A 20,160-nucleotide genomic window follows, 5' to 3' on the forward strand; every position below is an offset into this window, starting at 1 on the left:
GGGGGGGGGGGGGGGGGGGGGGGGAGGAGTTAGGGGGCAGAGGCTCTGAAGCAGGCTCTGTGCTAACAACAGAGACCCTGAAGTGGGGCTTGAACTCATGAACCTCAAGATCATGACCTGAGCCAAAGTCAAGACACTTAACTGACTGAACTACCTAGGCGCCCCATAGCACAAAAATTTTTATGTGAGAAATATCATCTTAAAAGAGTCCATGGCAAGATGTAAGGAAAGACAAACCTAATGGAGAGCAATACTGCCAAGCATCTGAAACTAGATCAAAATGCAACAAGAAAAATGTAGCGCCTATCCTGAAAAGAATAGAAAGGAAACCCTGTAGGAGGATTTTTAAAAATGGTCACTGCCACACAGATCAGCAAGAGCCCTGCAGGCATGGGCTACCAGTCTTGGTGGTAAATTAACAGGAGAAAGTAGCAAAGAGAGTAAATCAGCTGCCAGAACTAGACTCACTTCAAAGGGGGTAGGGGAATGTGTGAAATATGTGATAGGCATTAAGGAGTGCACTTGTGATGAGCACTGGGTGTTGTACAGAAGTGTTGTTTATTTACATCTGAAACTAATATTACACTGTATGTTAACTAAAGGGTAAATTTAAAATAAAAGCTCCTGGGGCGCCTGGGTGGCTCAGCTGGTTGAGCATCCGACTCTTGATTTCGGCTCAGGTCACGATCTCACAGTTCGTGAGTTCAAGCCCGGTGTTGGGCTTGGAGCTATGCAGAGCCTGCTTGGGATTCTCTCTCTCCCCCTCTCTCTGCCCCTTCCTTGCTCTCTCTCAAAATAAATAAACATTTTAATGTAAATAAATAAAATAGGGGCACCTGGGTGGCTCAGTCGGTTGAGCATCCGACTTCGGCTTAGGTCATGATCTCATAGTTCATGGGTTCAAGCCCCACATCAGGCTCTGTGCTGACAGCTCAGAGCCTAGAGCCTGGAGCCTGCTTCAGATACTGTGTCTCCCTCTCTTTCTAGCCCTCTCCCACTCACACTCTGTCTCTCTCTCTCTCTCTCAAAAATTAATAAACGTTAAAAAAAATTTTAATAAATAAATAAAATAAAAACTTCTTACATGCTATACCTGCTGATCACCAAAAGCCTAAGCTAAAAACAAAGATAACTACAGTAAATCTAGCTTTGTCTGGGACCCTACATATAGAATGAAGGAAGGGGATAAGGATTGGGACACTTCCTCTCTCTTTCTTAGTCATACATGAATTTCAAAAGCAAAGAAAAAACTGAGAAGTCGAGCATAAACATCCCTTAAAATATAATCAGTGAAGCAGGGAACAGGACTTCTCCAACAGGTCTCAAAATCTAAGACATCTAGGTGCTGTGAAATCTTCCTTAAGATAGCACACACCTAAAAAATAAGCAAAAACTCTTTCCATTCAGAAAAATAAGGATTACCCTACTTTTCTACCATTCACTCCTCCTTTCTATAGAAGCCAATGATTTCCTGCACTCAATGCAAATAAAAAGAGTAATGCTAAAGAAATTCTCTATTTAAAAGGTAGGGAGAATAACACTTCCCTATCTTTTACAACATCTGCTGCACTTAACAGGCTGTTGTAAAGACAAAATAAGGTATGTATCAAAGTCCCTCATAAAGATATTTTTTAAATCAAGTTCAAAAGAACTAAATATCTCCGTGTTTCAAGAGTTCAATAAAGATTTTATTAAAGTTTCACATTTGCTTATTTTGCCTATAAAATTACTGAAAAATACTTAAAAATTAAAGCTAGAAATACTAGAGAGAGCAGAAACTAATACCAACACAGAGGTAACTGTCACAAAAAGATTTCTCATAAATACCATCCCAAATTTTTTTTTAAGTAGGCTTCATGTCCAGCACAGAGCCCACCACAGCGCTTAAACTCACGACCCTGAGATTGAGACCCGAGCTGAGAACGAGTCAGGCGCTAGGCCACCTGGGTGGCTCAGGTGGTTAAGCGTTGGACTCTTGATATCAGCTCAGTCAGGATCTCACGGTTCATGAGTTCAAGCCCCAAGTTGGGCTCTGCACTGTCAGGGCAGAGCCTGCTTGGGATTCTCTCTCCCTCTCTCCCTGTCCCCCACCCCAGCATACATGCATGCACGCGTGTGCACTCTCTCTCAAAATACTCAAAATAAATAAACTTTAAAAAAATTCTTCAATTAAGAAAAAACAGATGCTTAACCAACTGAGCCACCCAGGCACCCCAATATCATCCCAAATTTTGTTAGTATTGATAAAATCTTAAAAGTACAAGCTAGACACTTCTCTCATTTCTTAATTAAAAAAAAGAAACCTATAGGGAACACACTCACTTTCTCTTTATGGATATTCTCCAACAGTTAAAAAAAACTTAGTAACACATACTGTATATAGATATTTGTCTTACCTATTAAAGATTTGATATTTTCTAAGATTAAATCACTAGTAATATTTCCAGATAAATCTTGCCCCAATTCAGCAATCAGCTTGGCATAACCTTCATTCTCTTCTCTTAACAAATTGAATTTTTGCTGCTTATAACTGAAATTAGATAAACATCATAAGGGGGATAAAATTAATTCAATTAAAAATTACTGTATTCTTCTCATTGAATTTTCTTATCTCTCTGATTTATAACAATCATAAGAATGGTTGTTCAAAGTTTACTTCTTCATGTAGCTTTTAAAATAAAAATTAACAGTGGCTCACAAGAGACACCCCAATGTTAATCATACAGGGAAAACCAGTAACACAAAGAAAGAATACTGCTAATCTCAAGGAACAATAACATACCACTATTTCCATCACTAAGATGTACTAGAGTGTATCCATAGTTGTAAATTATCTTATTGATAATAATAAAAGCACTATTATTTTAACTTCTAATATGGAGAAAAGTTAACATTGGTTTCATACAGGTAAAGTTCACTGCTGACTCAATAATCATAGGCTATTTTTAAAAGGGAAAAAACACAATACATGCTAACAGCAACAAAAAAAATCTTCAAACTGCCTTTAGAAATTTCTAGTATTCAAAATGAGAACTAAGAAAACATACTCAGATACTTGATCTACAACATAAAGATACATGTACTTACAAGAGCTTTGTCTTGATTTTAACTGACTTTTGATTGAACTGCTGTGATTGTTTAATAAGCCCTAATGATTCCAATGTTTCTGGATCCAGGCGTTCCTTTAGAACTGTGTCTGAAACTAAATACTGTATTAAAAAATATTAAAGGCCATTTATTCCTTAGCATTCCAATGCATATGCAATCTTAATGTATTCAAAATAATTTTTCCCAAACAAGAATATTAAAAGTCACATTAAACATATATCAACAACTTTTAATTTATAAAAAAAAATCTTGGAACTTCAATTTAACAAAAAGGATGACTCCCCAAATACTGAAATATGTGACATATAGCTCTTTTAAAAACTCACTAAAAAATTACATGCGTGCTGTACACAGCCTACAAGTAAGAACTACAGATGAAATTCTGATTAGAGTCTGTCAACTGAATTTTTCTTTAAGATTAATACAGCACTTCAGCCTTCTTTAGTTTCTACTGTTTAAGTCAAATTCTAGCACAGCAAAGACAAGGACACTCTTCCAGGTCTGAGTAATAGCATTTCTCCTCGGTTCTAAATTTATGAACACAAAATGGTTTACTAGACAATGATTATGACAAGTTCTTGAATTTATTATTTTTAAACTACCTCCATTCTTTTTCTCCTTGCCTAATAAAGAGTTTATGAAAAACTGTTCAGTTTAAAAGCTGTCCACATCATTTCTACTCACTTGATAGATGCTTACCTTTTTCCTTATTTAGGAACTTTCTAGGTCATGAATATGACCAAAAGTTTAAAATATACAGATTGTTTAAGTGATATGAAGCATCCATATTTCATAGAAATAATCAGCATGTCTAATTTTACAAAGCATTCGATTTCAAAATCCAAATCTCACCTTATAATGAATGAATAGCCAAGTGAGTGTCACTATCCTCCTCCATTAACATGATTAACTATGATTACAATTGTTCAACGTAAAAATCTAGAAAGGGAAAGTATTTTTTTATAACTTACCAAACATGCTAATACCAATTGTGTAAAATAGTCTCTCTTGCTTTTTTCTTCTAAACAATTTGTCTCAATATCTATAATGATGGAAGAAAAAAAGACAAAAGTTTGATTTTTCTAGACTCTTTACAGCACTATAATAGGATACTTATTTTCTTTAAAACTAATTTTTAAACCCCTCTGTCTGAATTTGGAAAAAAATGTGTAAATATAGTAAGCATGAGCTGTCCTTCATATGCATATGAATGCTTAGGATTAATTTCTCCTCATGCTGGAGACTGACCCTGGGACCAATGGCATACCCATAAAACGGTAAGTTGATTACACAGGAACTACATGTTATGGCACTAGAAGCAACAAAACTTCGAAAAATTAATGTTCTCAAAAATGGAAATATTCAAGCAAATTTTAAATGACCACACATCAGAGATACTAAAGAACGATTGTTCCTTAGGTGGAAAGCTGGACTGGGTGAGAACAAAGATCCCTTCTAACACTAAAGATCCTCTTACTTGTGAAGATCAAACCCTTGACTCTGGCCACCTTGGTACCATGTACCACATTCTAACCAAGCTACCTGGCCATCAACTCTATGAAGAGACAGTATTAAAAGAATATTTTTAACATCTTATTTTGAATTACAATTCTGGTCAGCAAATAAAAATTTATTCATGATTTTTATTTTCTTCCTACTGAAATAGTTAAAAACTGAGACCCGAGTTTCAGTAAATTATTCAGAAAATTTGTCAATTTTATGATGTAGGAAATAAAACAATTAGCTTTTAATGCCAAGCATCCAAAAAAAAAAAAATTCAAGGAGGATTGACAGGATTACAAGGTTGATCTCAGGATTACTGCTTTAACTCAACTCATAATTTAGAAGAGGCACCGATTTTAGAGATGTAATAAAATTGTCTTCTAAGGGTTCTACAGTTCTACCCAGATGTCCTACCACTGCTTTGCTTCAGTTTACTTTCTATTGCCATCACTGAGAATCAAAAGAGAAAGGAATTTATCATCAAACATATCCATTTTCCTGGCCCTACTCCCCTTTCCCTTCTTCGACAGTGCCATTTCCCAATATCCTGGCCACTGTAGCTAAGCACATGGTTAGCTCAAGTGTATTAAGAGAATTTCAGGGTATAATTTATACAATGTAACTGTAATACAATCTCATCCTCTCAATAAGACTTTTAATCCATGTGGATCTCATCAATCCCTTCCAGGGACTCCTAGCTGCTTCCCTGTTGTCTGGTCTTCTGGTCCCTCCTCAACCTAGAACTTCAAGAATATTAATCTTGAGGGGTCAAGACTAAACTGGACCCATTCTTTTAACCAACATCTATCTACCAAGGCCCAAAAGTCCCTAAGATCTATCCGAAAAGTCCCTAAGATCAGAGCACCTGGGTAGCAGGTTCATTCTCTTCAAGCCAAGTCTGCTCTCCTCTTAGCTACGTGACCTGATCAAAATACCGCTCTATGGGTTCTGTCCATGTTAAGAACTCCTTAATAGGACCTCAGTAAACTTCTCTGCTGATCCACCTCAACAATCAATACAGGACTCTATTATCACAAGTATGTATGCCTTCCCTGTTTTCTTTATTCTTTTTGTCCTAACTTATGAAACTATTCTAATAAATTCATTCATTATCTTTGACTCATCAACCTTGAGTCAGTACTTGGTAAATTCTCTTTAATTTCCCCTATGATTTTACTAAAAAGCCCTCAGCCATTTCCAACTCTAGGCCCCAGGATCACCAACCACCCAATCCAGCTCAGAGATACCATCAGTGCATCAAGTTACTTCAGACTTCCCCTTCCAGGTTAACATAGCTCTCAGGTTCCCTCATCCTTACATAATTAGTCTTTTAAAGAAGTTGCTATCTTAACCAGGAAAGTACAGCACTGATTTCTCTTATAACTGTTAAAATATTAGAAAGATAAAATGATGTAGTAAAAAGATTATGGTCTCTGGAATCAAAAACACCCAAGTTCAAACTCTGCCTTACTGGCTAAATAAAAGGCCTTGAAAAATCCCTTCTCTGAGCTTCAATTTTCTGATCTGTAAACCTACCTTACAGAAGTTGCTGTGAGGATTAAAATGAAATTAAATGCGTAACATAATACTTAGAACATAAAAGGTGCTCCAAAAATGGCATCTACGTTATTACCGTTATCACTATCTTACAGGTAGCTTCCATTCTTACTCCTATTCCCCTAGTTTAGTCTAGGGTCATCCTTGGATCTTTTTTTTTTTCTGCTAAGGGTAGGGGTGGGTGAGTGAGGGGACAGGTGAGTGAAATTCTCTTTCTAAGTTTGCCATTCTAATCTTGCTTGTAAAAATTGATAGGCTAAAAGAAATTTCCCAAGAGAAACCAAACAATCCTCATAAATTCATGTTATCAGTAAAAAGCAATGACTTGTAACAATAATTCATATTACTAAATAACTATGAAAGGAAAATATATCCTAATAGAATAAACCAATAAAGAAATTCTTAGAACTTACTAGTAAGCTAACCTATGATCACCCAAAGAAAGACATAAAATATACTCCTGACACTATCAAGGAACAACAGCTTCCACAAAATGTTACCTACAAATCACTTTCAGTCCTACAATTTCATAGTAAAAAGAATTTTTTTTAATTTTTTAAACTTGTCTCATGCTATATTTATATGTAACATAATGTAATACCTTTACTGCCTGCTTTAAAAATTCAGCTTAAGAGGTTTTTTGTTGTTGCTGGCATAAATCAATTCAACAGACAGTATGAACATACACTTTATGATCCAAACCAGGACAGTTTTAAGACTGAAATAAGGCACTGTTAATTATGCCATGGAAAACAAGACAAAGTGGGACATATGGTCACCCTATCAGTGGTTTGCTCTTTTCATTTATCACTCACAGTCCACATACATTTTGACCTGTTCCTGACATTACTGCTGTTATGAAATCTTAAATATCCTGAAGGATCAAGCACCAGGCATTTAGATTTGTTGAGATCAAATTCCCAGATTCTCAGTAAGACACTTAAGTAACCTACCTATTCTAGGAATTAAGATTAATGAGCTAAATTAATTCACTCCAGCTTGACAAACTCTCAGAGGATATCTTATTTTAAAGTGAATACTATCATGTCTGCTAAAGGTTTCTATTAGATCACAGTTCTAGAAAGCATAATACTGATGGAGAAAACTGCTCAAAGTTATCTTAATTCAAATCTAAAATTAGAGAAATAAATTTATAATATATATTATTTTTTAAATCCATGCTTCCCATGGAGAGACACTACCCTTTGTTCTAAGTCAAAGAAATATTTCTTTTCCATCTTGCATAAATTCTTATTTATTCTGGAGAGAGAAATTGCTATTTCCAAAGCTGGTTTCTCATCCTCAAAACAAAAGTACTTTTAATTACTTTGGCTCTTCTTGCTCTTTCTAAAATTAAGAGGAATCAAAAGAGTATATATAATAGCAAAGTAAATATCTCTTGAGTGTCCTAAGTTTGGGATTCTCACATTCATTGATAACCTGAAGTGAAGAAGATTAATCCTGTGGTTACTAAAATATGAATAATTCAGACTAACTGAACTTCAGAAAACTTTTTTTTTTACTTGAAATAATTTAGCTCAATTTTATATAAACATACATTCCGAAAAACTCCCAACTATTTGAATTATAAACTAAAACCATCTAAAGTTAGTTTATAAACAGTGATTATACTCACATTTGACTTACAACACCACATTCTCTATAAAAGTAAAATAATACAATCTAGATTTGTAGAAACATTTGTTTGAAAGAAAGCATTTTATTTAACACAGTATATTAATTTACCAAACAGCACTTTCACAGGTGAAATAAAGGCTTAATACCTACCTAATATGCAGAATACATCAGCAAGAATGGAGGGCATATCCTCACGAAATTCCTAATTATAAAAATATAATTATTCACAGTAAATACATGAATAGCATACCAGCAAGTATGGCTTCAGAATAACACTCTTCAGTAAAACTTAAAACCTAACAAAACCCCAACACCACTATGGTGACAAATAATAAAATTCTTCAAGTTTCATAATACAGAGAAAACAGAAAGAGGGAGACAACACTTGGAAAAAAAATGTTTAAATGTCTACAGTGTAGTAACTTCATAAAAAACAGAAACCTAAGCAAGCACTTCAGGAAATATTAAAGAGCACAAATGAGTGACATTTTTCCAAAGAAATTCATATTAGAAACCACTGGAATTTGGAGTACCTTACACCTACCTAAAACAAGACTGTTAAAAATGGTACATTTTTCATCTACAACTTTAAACGTTGTGCTCATGCCTGAATTAACACTGATCTAGGCGAAAGTCCTAGTAGTATCAGAACAGAAATCTAAAAAATACAAAAACAATTACAAGCTGTCGTTCCAGAACTCAAGATTTTCTGAAGATGAAAATAATACCAAAAATCTATCTTTATTTTCTTTATGCACTGATGTTTGTAGCCTTTGAAAAAACCCAAAATTCTCCCCTCATTTCTGGATGAAAATTTCAACATTTATTCTAGATTTGTCTCCTGACTTTAGTAAGGATCATAGTTCAATCATTGCAATTAGTTTGCTAGCACTACAGCAACCCTTAAACTAGCTTTTTTCAGATACCAAAGGAAAAAAATATGATTCTAACGAAAAAACTGGCAGCTGTAAGAGACATGCAAGATATGCCTCCATGGCTAAGAAGATATGGGGCAGTGAGATACAAGACTATGAGAAAGCCATGGCAAAGATCCAGCTGCAAAAGTATATAGAAGGACTCAAAGGAGAGGGGAAGCTAAGTAAGAACAAAATACATATTAAATCTATTTCAGGGCACCTGGGTGGCTCAGTGGGTTGGGCGTCCGACTTTGGCTCAGGTCACGATCTCACGATTTGTGAGTTTGAGCCCTGTGTCGGGCTCTGTGCTGACAGCTCAGAGCCTGGAGCCTGCTTCCGATTCTGTGTCTCCTTCTCTCTCTGCCCCGCCCATGCTGACGCTCTGTCTCTGTCTCTCTCTCCCTCTACCAAAAATAAATAAACATCAAAAAAACTTTTTTTAATCCATTTGAACTATTCATTTTCAAAAAATGGGAAAAAGTATTAGAATCAAATCCATAAATACACTAAACTCTATACCAGTGGCCAATTTACAGAAGGAAATAACCTTAATTGCATACCAGACTTCAGTCTCAAAAGTTTAAGGGCTATGAACTTTCACTAAGTCTACTTGAATGCAAGTACTCAGGCTACTTAAAGACCAGAAATGAGGGAGCCAGACCAGAGTGTTCAACATGGAATATTAGTTGTTGAAGATACAGACTACTCCAATAGGAATTAATACTGCTGTAGTGAAATAGATACAGTTTAGGGATAAAAGAGAAACTCATACTGGGCCTCTACTGTATGTAGGTGGAAAAAATCCCACAGCTAAACATAGAAGTTCCTTAAGACTATCCTTGAAAAGCACAAAAAGCATACAAAGGAGATTACCTATCCTAACAGCAAAAGGCTACAGAAGCTTAAAACAACACAGGGGAAATTCATACTGGTATCAAGAAGCTCCAGGTCTTACCTCACTGGAACTTATTACGAAAGCTCTTCTCAACTGGGTAAGTAATTTATTTATACAAGGTTAAAACCAAGCCTAATAATAACAGAATAATACACTGCACTTAAGTGAAGAAACTTAACTACTGGTTTACAATAATTAACACCCTTAACAATTTGAAAGCTCATCATACAATTCAAATACCAAACACCCATGAAAAGTATCTGGTCTGAATCTAACTTAAATTCTCTAATAAATGAAAGAGTGAAATAATAACCACGTTAAAAAGGTTAGAAAAAAATCTAGTTATTCATATTTTCTAACACAGCAAACACATGAAAATTGGCATCAAGTGAGCATTAGTTAGAACTATGTAGGGGCACCTGGGTGGCTCAGTCGGTTGAGCATCCGACTCCTGCTCAGGTCATGATCTCGCGGTCTGTGAGTTCGAGCCCCGCGTCGGGCTCTGTGCCACCAGCTCAGGCCTGGAGCATGTTTTGGATTCTGTGTCTCCCTCTCTCTAACCCTCCCCCATTCATACTCTGTCTCTGTCTCAAAAAAATAAACGTTAAGAAAAAAAAAAAAGAACTATGCAACCTCAATGTAAAATAATTTAGGGGTGCCCGGGTGGCTCAGTAACCGACTCTTGATTTCAGCTCAGGTCACAATCTTCCAGTCGTGAGATCAAGCCCCTCATCAGCTCCAAGCTGGGCGTGAAGCCTGCTTAAAATATTCCTCCCTCTCTCTCTCTCTCTCTCCCCCTCCCCCTCCCACCCCTCCCCACATTCGACTTGTCTCTAAAAATAATTTTAATCCTCAAGTTTTAAAAATATATTTAATATCTAAACATAACCACAAACAAAAGAAAATGCTTTGATATGCTATATTGGGAGAAAAATATTCTAGCCAAATTATTTTTATAGTAGCATTTTTAATTAGGTATACCCTGATTTCATTATAATGCAGGATTTTTTTTTTTTTTGCCCTCCCAGCTAACCTAACATTTTCTGCTGTACTCGCAACGAGACAAAAAGATTAAAATATCTTTAGTTCCGCCTAGCAACAACGGCTTACCAATACTGCCTTAAAACATTACTATAATTTTAAATAAAATGAAATGCAAGTTTTACACTTTAGAGATCTTTGTATCAAAAGCAAAATACGTGGGGCGCCTGGGTGGCTCAGTCAGTTAAGCGTCCGACTTTGGCTCAGGTCATCATCTCACAGTCCGTGAGTTCCAGCCCCACGTCGGGCTCTATGCTGACAGCTCAGAGCCTGGAGCCTGCTTTAGATTCTGTGTCCCTCTCTCACTCTGCCCTTCCCCCGCTCGTGCTCTGTCTCCCAAGAATAAACATTAAAAAAAATTTTTTTTAAAACAAATATGTAATAATTATTAAAATAGAAAACATATGTATATATACTTACACTAATGTCATTAAGAACATTAGATGCCTGATCATGCTTTAGATTTCCTTTAATGACATGGTATGATAACTCATAAAGAGCTTGCTGGAAATCTGTTGAACATAAAAGAAGGAATGTGAGAACACAATCTCTCGAACATAAAAGACCCTCTGAGGGACGACCTCTATATTTCCTACTTCTCAGAATTGTAAGTATCAATAATGATGAGAAAATACACTTTTGATGCTTTTCTCTAGCATGTTTTTTTCCTTTTACTTTCACAAAAACACAATACTAAAAGTAGAAAAAAGTTAACCTGGACTCCACTACAGTAACTACTGCTTTAAACATTTCCTTCCCATCTTTTTCTACATGTCTACATATTTTACATATTTGCATCCACAGTGCACATCATGTGGTATTTTGATTCCTCCATAAACACTTTTTAAAGTATTTTCTCATGCTACCAAAGTCTCCAAAATTATTTTTAAGGACAGCATTGAACTCCAGCAAGTGGATATAAACTAAATTAACCATTTATTTCACCAGGAAATTTCACAGATTTTTGTAAATATATTCAGATTATAGGCAATTCAATCTCAGGGCAACAGGTAAAGAATAATAGTCAATATAAAATTAAGTTTTATCCATATCCTACTGTCAGAGAAATTTCTACCCAAATCTAGATCTTTTCTCCTCTATTTTCATCAGAATTCAAACTTAAATAATTACATATGTACATACATAAAATGGCAGTCTAACGAGAACTGTCAACCACAAGTAGTCTCATTTGCTATTACCATAGCCTCCTTTCCTGGAGGAGGAATTTGGGGGTCAGGGGGAGTTAGTGGTCAGGTGAATACCTCTTTATAACCATATTTTTCTTTAGTCCTATACACTGAAAACTTTACCTCCTTTCTCCCATCCAAAGTAGAAAAACAGGGGCATCTGGATGGCTAGTCAGTTAAGCATCCGACTTTTGGTTTCAGCTCAGGTCATGATCTCCCGGTCTGTGGGTTAGAGCCCCGCATCAGGCTCCATGCTGACAGTGTGGAGAATACTTGGGATTCTCTCCCTCTCCACCCTCCCCCCGCCCCTCCTGCATGTGCACCTGTACACTCTCTCTCAAAATAAACAAACTTTTTTAAAAAGTAGAAAAACAATTGTATGGTGACAAATGGTAACTATGCTTGTGGTCAGAATAGCATAATGTATAGAGTCAGAGTTGTTGAATGACTATGTTGTACACCTGAAATTAATGTAACATTATGTGTCAACTACAAAAACTGAAAAAAGTAGAAAAACAAGAAACTCTAAAAAACAGTTGTAAAGTAAAGTCAATTTATAATCCCCTTTTGAAGGGAATCAAAAATCTTTCAGGGCAAAATAGCAAGTAAACCATCAAATATTTAAAAATCTTCTCCCTTGGTTTTTACTAGTCACAAAAAAGGAAGAGTATAGAAATCAAAACTTATATCGATACCCCTTTAAACAACTTTATTTATTTGCAATTTTATTAATTTATAATTATTTTACAATGAAATCAATTTGTCCATTAAATTATTTGCTAAAGAAATATAGCCAGAAAAAAAAAAAAAAAAAAAAAAAGAAATATAGCCAGAGTATCCCAATTCCTTATGAAGAATTCATTATTAAACATGGTCGAGCACCTTTTTCATAAATATGCCTTCATTATACTTATGATAAACTATACAAAAGCCAAAATGCAAAGGAAAAAATTTCTATTTGTTAGTATGGTAGAAATATGAGGTCAATTTCATGCTTTCAATTTCCAATAATAAAATGCTTTTGTAACAAATAATATTCATTTAAAGTTATCCAGAGGCACTTGGGTATACATGTTGGGTATAGAAATTACTTAAAAATAAAATCTTGGGAGCCTGGGTGGCTCAGTCGCTTAAGCATCCGACTTCGGCTCAGGTTATGATCTCACAGTTCGGAGTTCGAGCCCCATGTCAGGCTCTGTGCTGACTGGTCGGAGCCTGGAGCCTGGAGCCTGGAGCCTGCTTTGGATTCTGTATCTCCTGGTCTCTCTGCCCCTCCCCCGCTCGTGTGCATGTGCACTCTCTCCCCAAAATAATAAACATTAAAAAATTTAGTAATAATAAAATAAATAATAAAGTCTTTAAAAAAAAAAAAAGGTACAGGCAGGGGCACCCAGTTGGCTCAGCTGGTGGAGCATGCAACTCTTGATCTTGGGGTTGTGAGTTCATGCCCCGCGATGGGTGTAGAGATTACTTAAAAATAAAATCTGGGTGGCTCAGTCGGTTAAGTGTCCGACCTAGGCTCAGGTCATGATCTCACAGTTCATGGGTTCAAGCCCCTCATAGGGCTCTGTGCTGACAGCTTGGAGCCTGAAGCCTGGCTTGGGATTCTGTCTCCCTCTCCCTCTGCCCCTCCCCTGCTTGCGCTCTGTCTCTCTCAGTCTCTCAAAAATAAATAAATGTTAAGGAAAAAAAATTTTTAATAAAAAAATCTTTTAAAAAATTCAAAATAAAAAAAGTTATTCAGATAACTTAAAAAACAAAAAAGCAGTCACTCTTAGAAGGACAAGTTGAGCATCATAAACTAAATTCCCAGAAGAATATGGGCTCATTAGGGGCTGAGGGAATACTAATCTTATTCAGAGAAGGAGATTAGAGAACATATAGCCCAGGTCATTTTGCTGACATCAAGTGACATAAAACAATCACAATGTCATCCACAAAATAGCGAAGACAGTCCTCAATTCACATGTTTTTAAATACCCATTTAAGTGGTTAGGAAAGTCTATCGTATTTTATTTAGCCAGAGAAACAAGAAGCGGTAGTGTAAGACTACCAAGGCTAACCCCACAAAATCCTGTAAATTCTATACTAACGTTGAAAACCATTACATTTACAATGTGAAGGAAAACCTAACAAACATCATTATACACAAAAATAAAGATTTTATCCTAACGCCAACATTTCAGAAAAAGCAGGGTTTTTTTTTAAGTTTATTTACTTATTTCTTTAGTACTCTCTGCGCCCAACGTGGGGTTCGAATTCACGACCTGGCGATCAAGAACCACATGCTCTTCCGACTGAGCCAGCCAGGTACCCCTCAGAAAATTAGTTTTAAGGATAGCCAAAAGTAAAGGGGACGTCTAGAGATTCTTAGATATTCTCTGTGGGATTTAGAACACTGAAGACGCTAGTTCTTGGTTCTGTCAGGACGATTCATGTTTATCAGCCATCATTACAATATCATTATACTAGGGGGAAGGGACTTACAAAAAGGAGAAGTAGTCTGTGCAAGGGAAACTGCCTCCCTCAAATTCAAAGGAAGGGCAGAAAGGGAAAGGGCTGAGGGAACACTACCCAAACGCAATCCCCCTGACAGATTAAATGAAATTCTGAAGAAATAACATTCAGTTAGTTTCCTGCATAGACTACCAACTGAGGCCTTTAGACCAAAGCCTCATTGGAGGCAGAGACTGGCCAAAGAATGTACATACTGAGAAAGCATGCAAGGGCAGGTGAAAGAGAGCACTGGCAATTCAGCCAATGAGGCCACACTCATGACTGTTTTTGGTTTCATATGTGAATCAGAACGGTACAAATTAACAATAATCTGATATTTATTAAAGATCCATACAGTCCCATTTAAAACTGAAGAGTAATCATCCTGTGTTACACTATTTATAGTTTTTCTGAGAATTCTTTCTCTTATTCTACCCACGTAAGATTTTAATCATAAACAAGACAGACGTTAACTGAGAAGTTATAAACTTGTTTTAAACATAGGGAAGCCTGGGTGGCTCAGTCGGTTAGGCATCTGACTCTTGATCTTGGCTCGGGTCATGATCTCACAGTTCATGAGTTCGAGCCCCACATTGGGCTCTGTGCTGAGGGCGTGAAACCTGCTTTGGGATTCTGTCTCTCCTTCTCTCTGCCCCTCACCCGCTTGTTCGTTCTCTCTCTCTCTCTCTCTCTCTCTGTCTCTCTCAAAATAAATAAACAAACCTAAAAAAAACATAAGGAAGAAAAAAAGTTAAGTACCCAAGTGCTTTTAGAAAGGAATTTTTTTTTTTTTTTTACTTTCTTACATTTCTGGCAGTCAACTAATTTATTCAAAAGAAAAGGCATTATAGCAACCTCAGAAATCTTTATAAATGATCATGCAACTTTATAAGCAGGATAAATTGGAAAATAAGTGGGGGTGTGGGCTAGGAATGTTAAGTGTTAAAATAGGTCTTACCCAAATGACAGGAAAAGCAATGGCTAATTCATTTGTTTAAAAAAATGCTTTCCACTAGTAAAATACAAGCATTCTTTAAAAAATATACACTCTCATATTAAGATAATATTTAATTTTTGATAAAACAAAAATAAATCTATAAACATGGCTTTTAATTGTCTTTTCACAGACATAATTTATATAACTATAATTAATTTTATTCAATCATTCTTTATTTAAAATATTGATTATAAATTATTTTTTCCAGATTGAAAAAATGTTACAGGTTCTACCCTCAGTGAAAGCTACATATGAAAATGCTTTAAACTTACTAAACATAACTGCTTTTGTTTTTGCCTCTCCTTTTCTAAATCCAATGCCTAATTTTAAATTAATAAATGTTAAAATAAATTGTAAAATCCTTTAAAATTTACATCCTGTTTAATTACATTTTACTTAATAAATCATACTTGTGATATGCAGTAAACAACTCCTTTGCTTTTAATGTTTTCCATGACAACTGTCTTTAATAAGATCCCTAGATACCACCTAAACATAACCAGCTTTAGTAAAAACACAACCTCAGTTTCTGGAAATTTCCTAGTGCAAACAAGATCAGAATAGTTTTTCCAGGCTAGCTTTTCTCTTCTGTTTATGACTGATAACTAGCCTCTGTAATTTTTAATACAGCTACCAACTGCTGATATTTAGCTAATCATGTCGCAATTATAAAAGCCAACATATGACTATTATGCAGATCAAGTAACATCCATACAGAGATATATAGTCTTACCGTAACTATAGTTTTAATCCTAACTGTAATATATTCACATAAAAGCTTTATATAATATGAACTATATCTCAAACCTTTTGTTTTTAATTCATAACAATTTAACAGAAAACAGGACATCTATTAATGTTGACCAGACCAGAAATAATAGCTATGATACTTTTAAAAGTCTTACCTCTGTAAGTTGAACTATCATGGCTTTTATTTTCACTGAGGATCCGGCATAAATGCAAACTAGAATAAAACAGAAATAATATGTATTAATTTCCAATCCTAATATAGATGATCCTTATAGAGTATATTATATCAACTAAAAATATTTGGAAACGTATAAGATATGTTTAGATCCATTAGTTTATGATGAGAATAAAACAAACCTAAAAACCCTAATTGGTCAGAACTGGAGGATGCTAGTGAATCAATTCATTATTTTTTTTTTTTAACGTTTTATTTATTTTTGAGACAGAGAGAGACACAGCATGAACGGGGGAGGGGCAGAGAGAGAGGGAGACAAAGAATCGGAAGCAGGCTCCAGGCTCTGAGCCATCAGCCCAGAGCCCGACGCGGGGCTCGAACTCATGGACCGCAAGATCGTGACCTGAGCTGAAGTCGGACGCTTAACCGACTGAGCCACCCAGGCGCCCCCAATTCATTATTTTTGAAAAGTGGTAAATAAAAGAATAAAAATCAAGCACTTACTCTGTTTTTCACATATGAACCTGTAGTTGATAAGAAATGTCTCTGTACTGAAGTATTTCAGCTAATAAAGAAGGAATGACAGAAGAACATAACCATTTTAAGATTCCTAATAAATTGAAGGATCTAAGTCAGCATCTATCAAGAACTGTTTACATCACAAGAGACAATCAAACATTATGTGTATCCTGATCCTGATTTTGAAAGAATACACCAAGCCACCTATGAAGTTGTCTTTAAAAAAAAAAAAAAAAAAAGCCATGAACCTAAATTCAGACTGTGGAAAACTCTACAGACAATGCCCCAGTCCCTTCAATAAATATACTGCAAGGAAAAATTAAAGATGCTAGGGAATCCTCAAGGTAAAAAAAGGCTTAAGAGATGTATCAATCACAATGTTTGGACCCTATCTCAAACAAGTATTTTTTTTAATTAACATTTCTGAGTCAATTGGAATATTTTATAAAGATCTTATAAATTCTATAAAAAGTTATCTTTAAAAGATAATGCTGAAATATTCACAGATGTAACGGTATTTACTTCAGTAGAATGGGAAAACGGGTGGGGTTTTAGATGAAACAAGACCGGCCAGCAGTTGAGAACTACTGAATCTGATTGATGATTTCATTGGTATTCCACTTTCTCATCTGTTTGAGATTTGTTTCCAATAATAAAGTTTAAAAACAAAAAAACCTGAAAATTGAAAAAATACTTGTATTTTAAAAACCTCTTCATTAGATTAACTTAAATGTTGCAAAGAAGGATAGATACATAGAATACAGTGAAAAGGGATAAGCTTAATTGGAATTCCAGAAAGAGAGAACAAGGGCAAAAGCAGTTATTTGAAGAAATAATAGCCAAGACTTCAGTTTTCTAGAACCGAAGTGAAATCCACAACTGGGCATACCATAGTAAAGCTAGAGAAAATCAAAGACAAAATCATTTAAGAAGGGGGGGGGGGGACTATCTTCAGGACTTCTCAACGAGAGCAATGAATACAAGAGATAGTGGAAAGATACATCCAAAGTGCTGAAACAAAGTACCTGCCCACCTAAAAATTCTATACTCAAAAAACATACTTCCAAGACAAAATAATGACTGAAGTTCAGACAAACAATAACTGAGTTCACGCACTAAAATAAATACTTAAGGACATTTCTTAGGCAGGATAAAATTATTACAGAGAGAACTTTAGAGTTACAACAAGAAATGAGGAAAATGTGGCAGGTACATGGGTAATTCTAAATGAATATTAACTGATAGTTAATAATAGGGTCCTGTGATATTTAAACATGTGCAGTATTAAATATCTAGATAAATGGAAAAATATATTGAAATCCCTCAAAAGTAACGTGTTTATCCCAAATACACAAAGTTGGTTCAAATTAATTCACCACATCAAACTGACTTTTAAAAATCATGAGTTAACAGATGCATAAAAGACACTTGGCAAAATTCAACATTCATTCACTAGGTTTTTTTAAACTGTATTTATTCATGGGGGGGGGTGGGGGGAGAAAGAGAGGGGAGAGAGAGAGAATCCCAAGCAGGCTCCAAGTTGTGAATAAAGAGGAGCCTGATGACACGGGGCTCAATCCCACAAATGGTGAGATCACAACCTGAGCTGAAATCAAGAATCGGACAATTAAACAACAGAGCCACCCAGGTGCCCCACACTAGTTTTTTAAAAAGATTCAAAAATAGGGATAGAAGGGAACAGTTATAATTTGGTAACACAGCAGCTCTCACAGTGTGGTTCACGAACCCCTAATCCCCAAGACACTTACTAGAGTTCTGCAAGGTCAAAACCATATTCATAATAATACTAAGACATCATTTCCCCTCTTTGCGGTATTAACATTTGCACTAACGGTTCAAAATAAAAGGAAGGAAAGACTGCTGGCACCTTAGCACGTATCAAAGGCACTTGCATCAAATTGCCTCACTGATTCTTCGTGATCAAGAGATCAAAGGAAAGCATAAAGCCAGTCCCATGTAAGATGTCACTAAACTGTTTCATTTTATTTTTCATGACCATTCACAAAACAAGAGCTGGTTTCATTTCACTTAAAAAGGTACTTAATTGGAGTGGCATCAGCAAGATGGCAGAAGAGGAAGCCCCAGGCCTTCCTTCCTCCCATAGAGGATAAAAATTATAGAAACACCAACTTAACAACAATATACATGCCAAGTCCCTTTATGAGAAATTCAGAAACCACTTAAGAGGCTCCAGGTGAGCACTAAAACAACTGCATCAAAGCCAGCAGTAAAATTCATGTCACCCTTTCACCATTGTCCCTCCTCCTGGCACAGCACCACACAACTGGAAAAAAAAACTCCCAGCTCCCGAATTCTCCCTGGGGAGGGAAAGAGAAGACTGGACTTTACATCTAACATTCTGACTTGGGGTGGGGGCTGCTGCCAGAGAGACTAGTTTCTTTCCGTAACATCACGAAGCACACAAGGACCTGGCGTACTCTAGGTGCCCGAGGCCTGCTGACAACAAAAAACAGCTGGGTGGTGAGCTGCAGATCCAGAGAATCCACAGTACAGCAAACAGAAACCAATACAGCTCAGCAACCTCTCCCTCAGGGGACAAAGAGAAGACTGGAGCATGTGCCCAACGTTCCAGCTTTTGGGTGGACTGCCTGAAGAACTTCTGTTTCGCCTGACCTAGGGCACTGACAGTACCCAACATACTCTAGCCGCCTGGGGGCCACTAAAAACAAAAAAGAGCTGGATGGTATGCTGCCACTGCCCAGGACAACAGATGGACACCAAAGGAGTCCAAGCAAATGAGTACAAGCTTCTGGAAAAAACTGGAAAATACCTTTAATATGGAATCTATACACATAAGTCCAAAAGACATATCCACAGAGAAGGTCTGAGAAGCCCCCAGATGATCCAATAGCCAGGATGATTGGTTAAGGCCTTTCCCTGTACTATGCCAATCCATAAACACTGGAAGAAAAGAGTGTTTTTTCAAATACAGTCATACAAGCACAAAATTAAAAGGATGTAAAGAAACAGGGAAAATGGCCCAATAAAAGGAACAAAATAAGTCTCCAAAAACTGACCCTGAAGAATTAGAGGTGTATGAGTTACCTGATGAAGAATTTAAAATAACTATCATAAAGATGCTCAATGAGTTCAGGAAAATGATGCATGAATAAAATGAGATCTTCAACAAAAGGATAGAAAATATTTAAAAAGAACCAAACAAAAAGATCAGTGGCTGCCAGGGGTTGTGGACAGCCAGAGATGAACAGGCAGAACACAGAGGATATTTAGGGCAGTAGAAATACCCTGATACCCTAATGGAGGATACATGTCATTATACATTTATACAAACCCTTAGAATGTACAACACCAAGAGTGAAGCCAAAGGTAAACTA

The 20,160-nt window shown here is 36.1% G+C and overlaps 1 protein-coding gene across 8 annotated transcripts in view; it reads right to left on the reverse strand.

The window, feature by feature from the left end:
- The window catches only part of THOC2 (THO complex subunit 2), a 114,022-nt gene that overhangs the window by 81,963 nt on the left and 11,899 nt on the right, over positions 1-20,160 (reverse strand). For 7 of the 8 annotated variants that reach the window (XM_049644809.1, XM_049644811.1, XM_049644808.1 and 4 more), the window contains exons 2-7: positions 16,245-16,303; positions 11,080-11,171; positions 7,957-8,008; positions 4,080-4,150; positions 3,088-3,209; positions 2,397-2,530 (exon numbers count right to left, since the gene is read on the reverse strand). In XM_049644809.1, coding sequence (XP_049500766.1) covers positions 2,397-2,530; positions 3,088-3,209; positions 4,080-4,150; positions 7,957-8,008; positions 11,080-11,171; positions 16,245-16,303 — 530 coding nt within the window. Of the gene's footprint in view, positions 1-2,396; positions 2,531-3,087; positions 3,210-4,079; positions 4,151-7,956; positions 8,009-11,079; positions 11,172-11,969; positions 12,069-16,244; positions 16,307-20,160 lie in introns of those variants that run through there. The other variant, XM_049644815.1, reaches the window with a different exon arrangement.

The sequence above is a fragment of the Panthera uncia genome, chromosome X (genome assembly GCF_023721935.1).
Source record: "Panthera uncia isolate 11264 chromosome X, Puncia_PCG_1.0, whole genome shotgun sequence".
Classification (NCBI taxonomy): domain Eukaryota; kingdom Metazoa; phylum Chordata; class Mammalia; order Carnivora; family Felidae; genus Panthera; species Panthera uncia.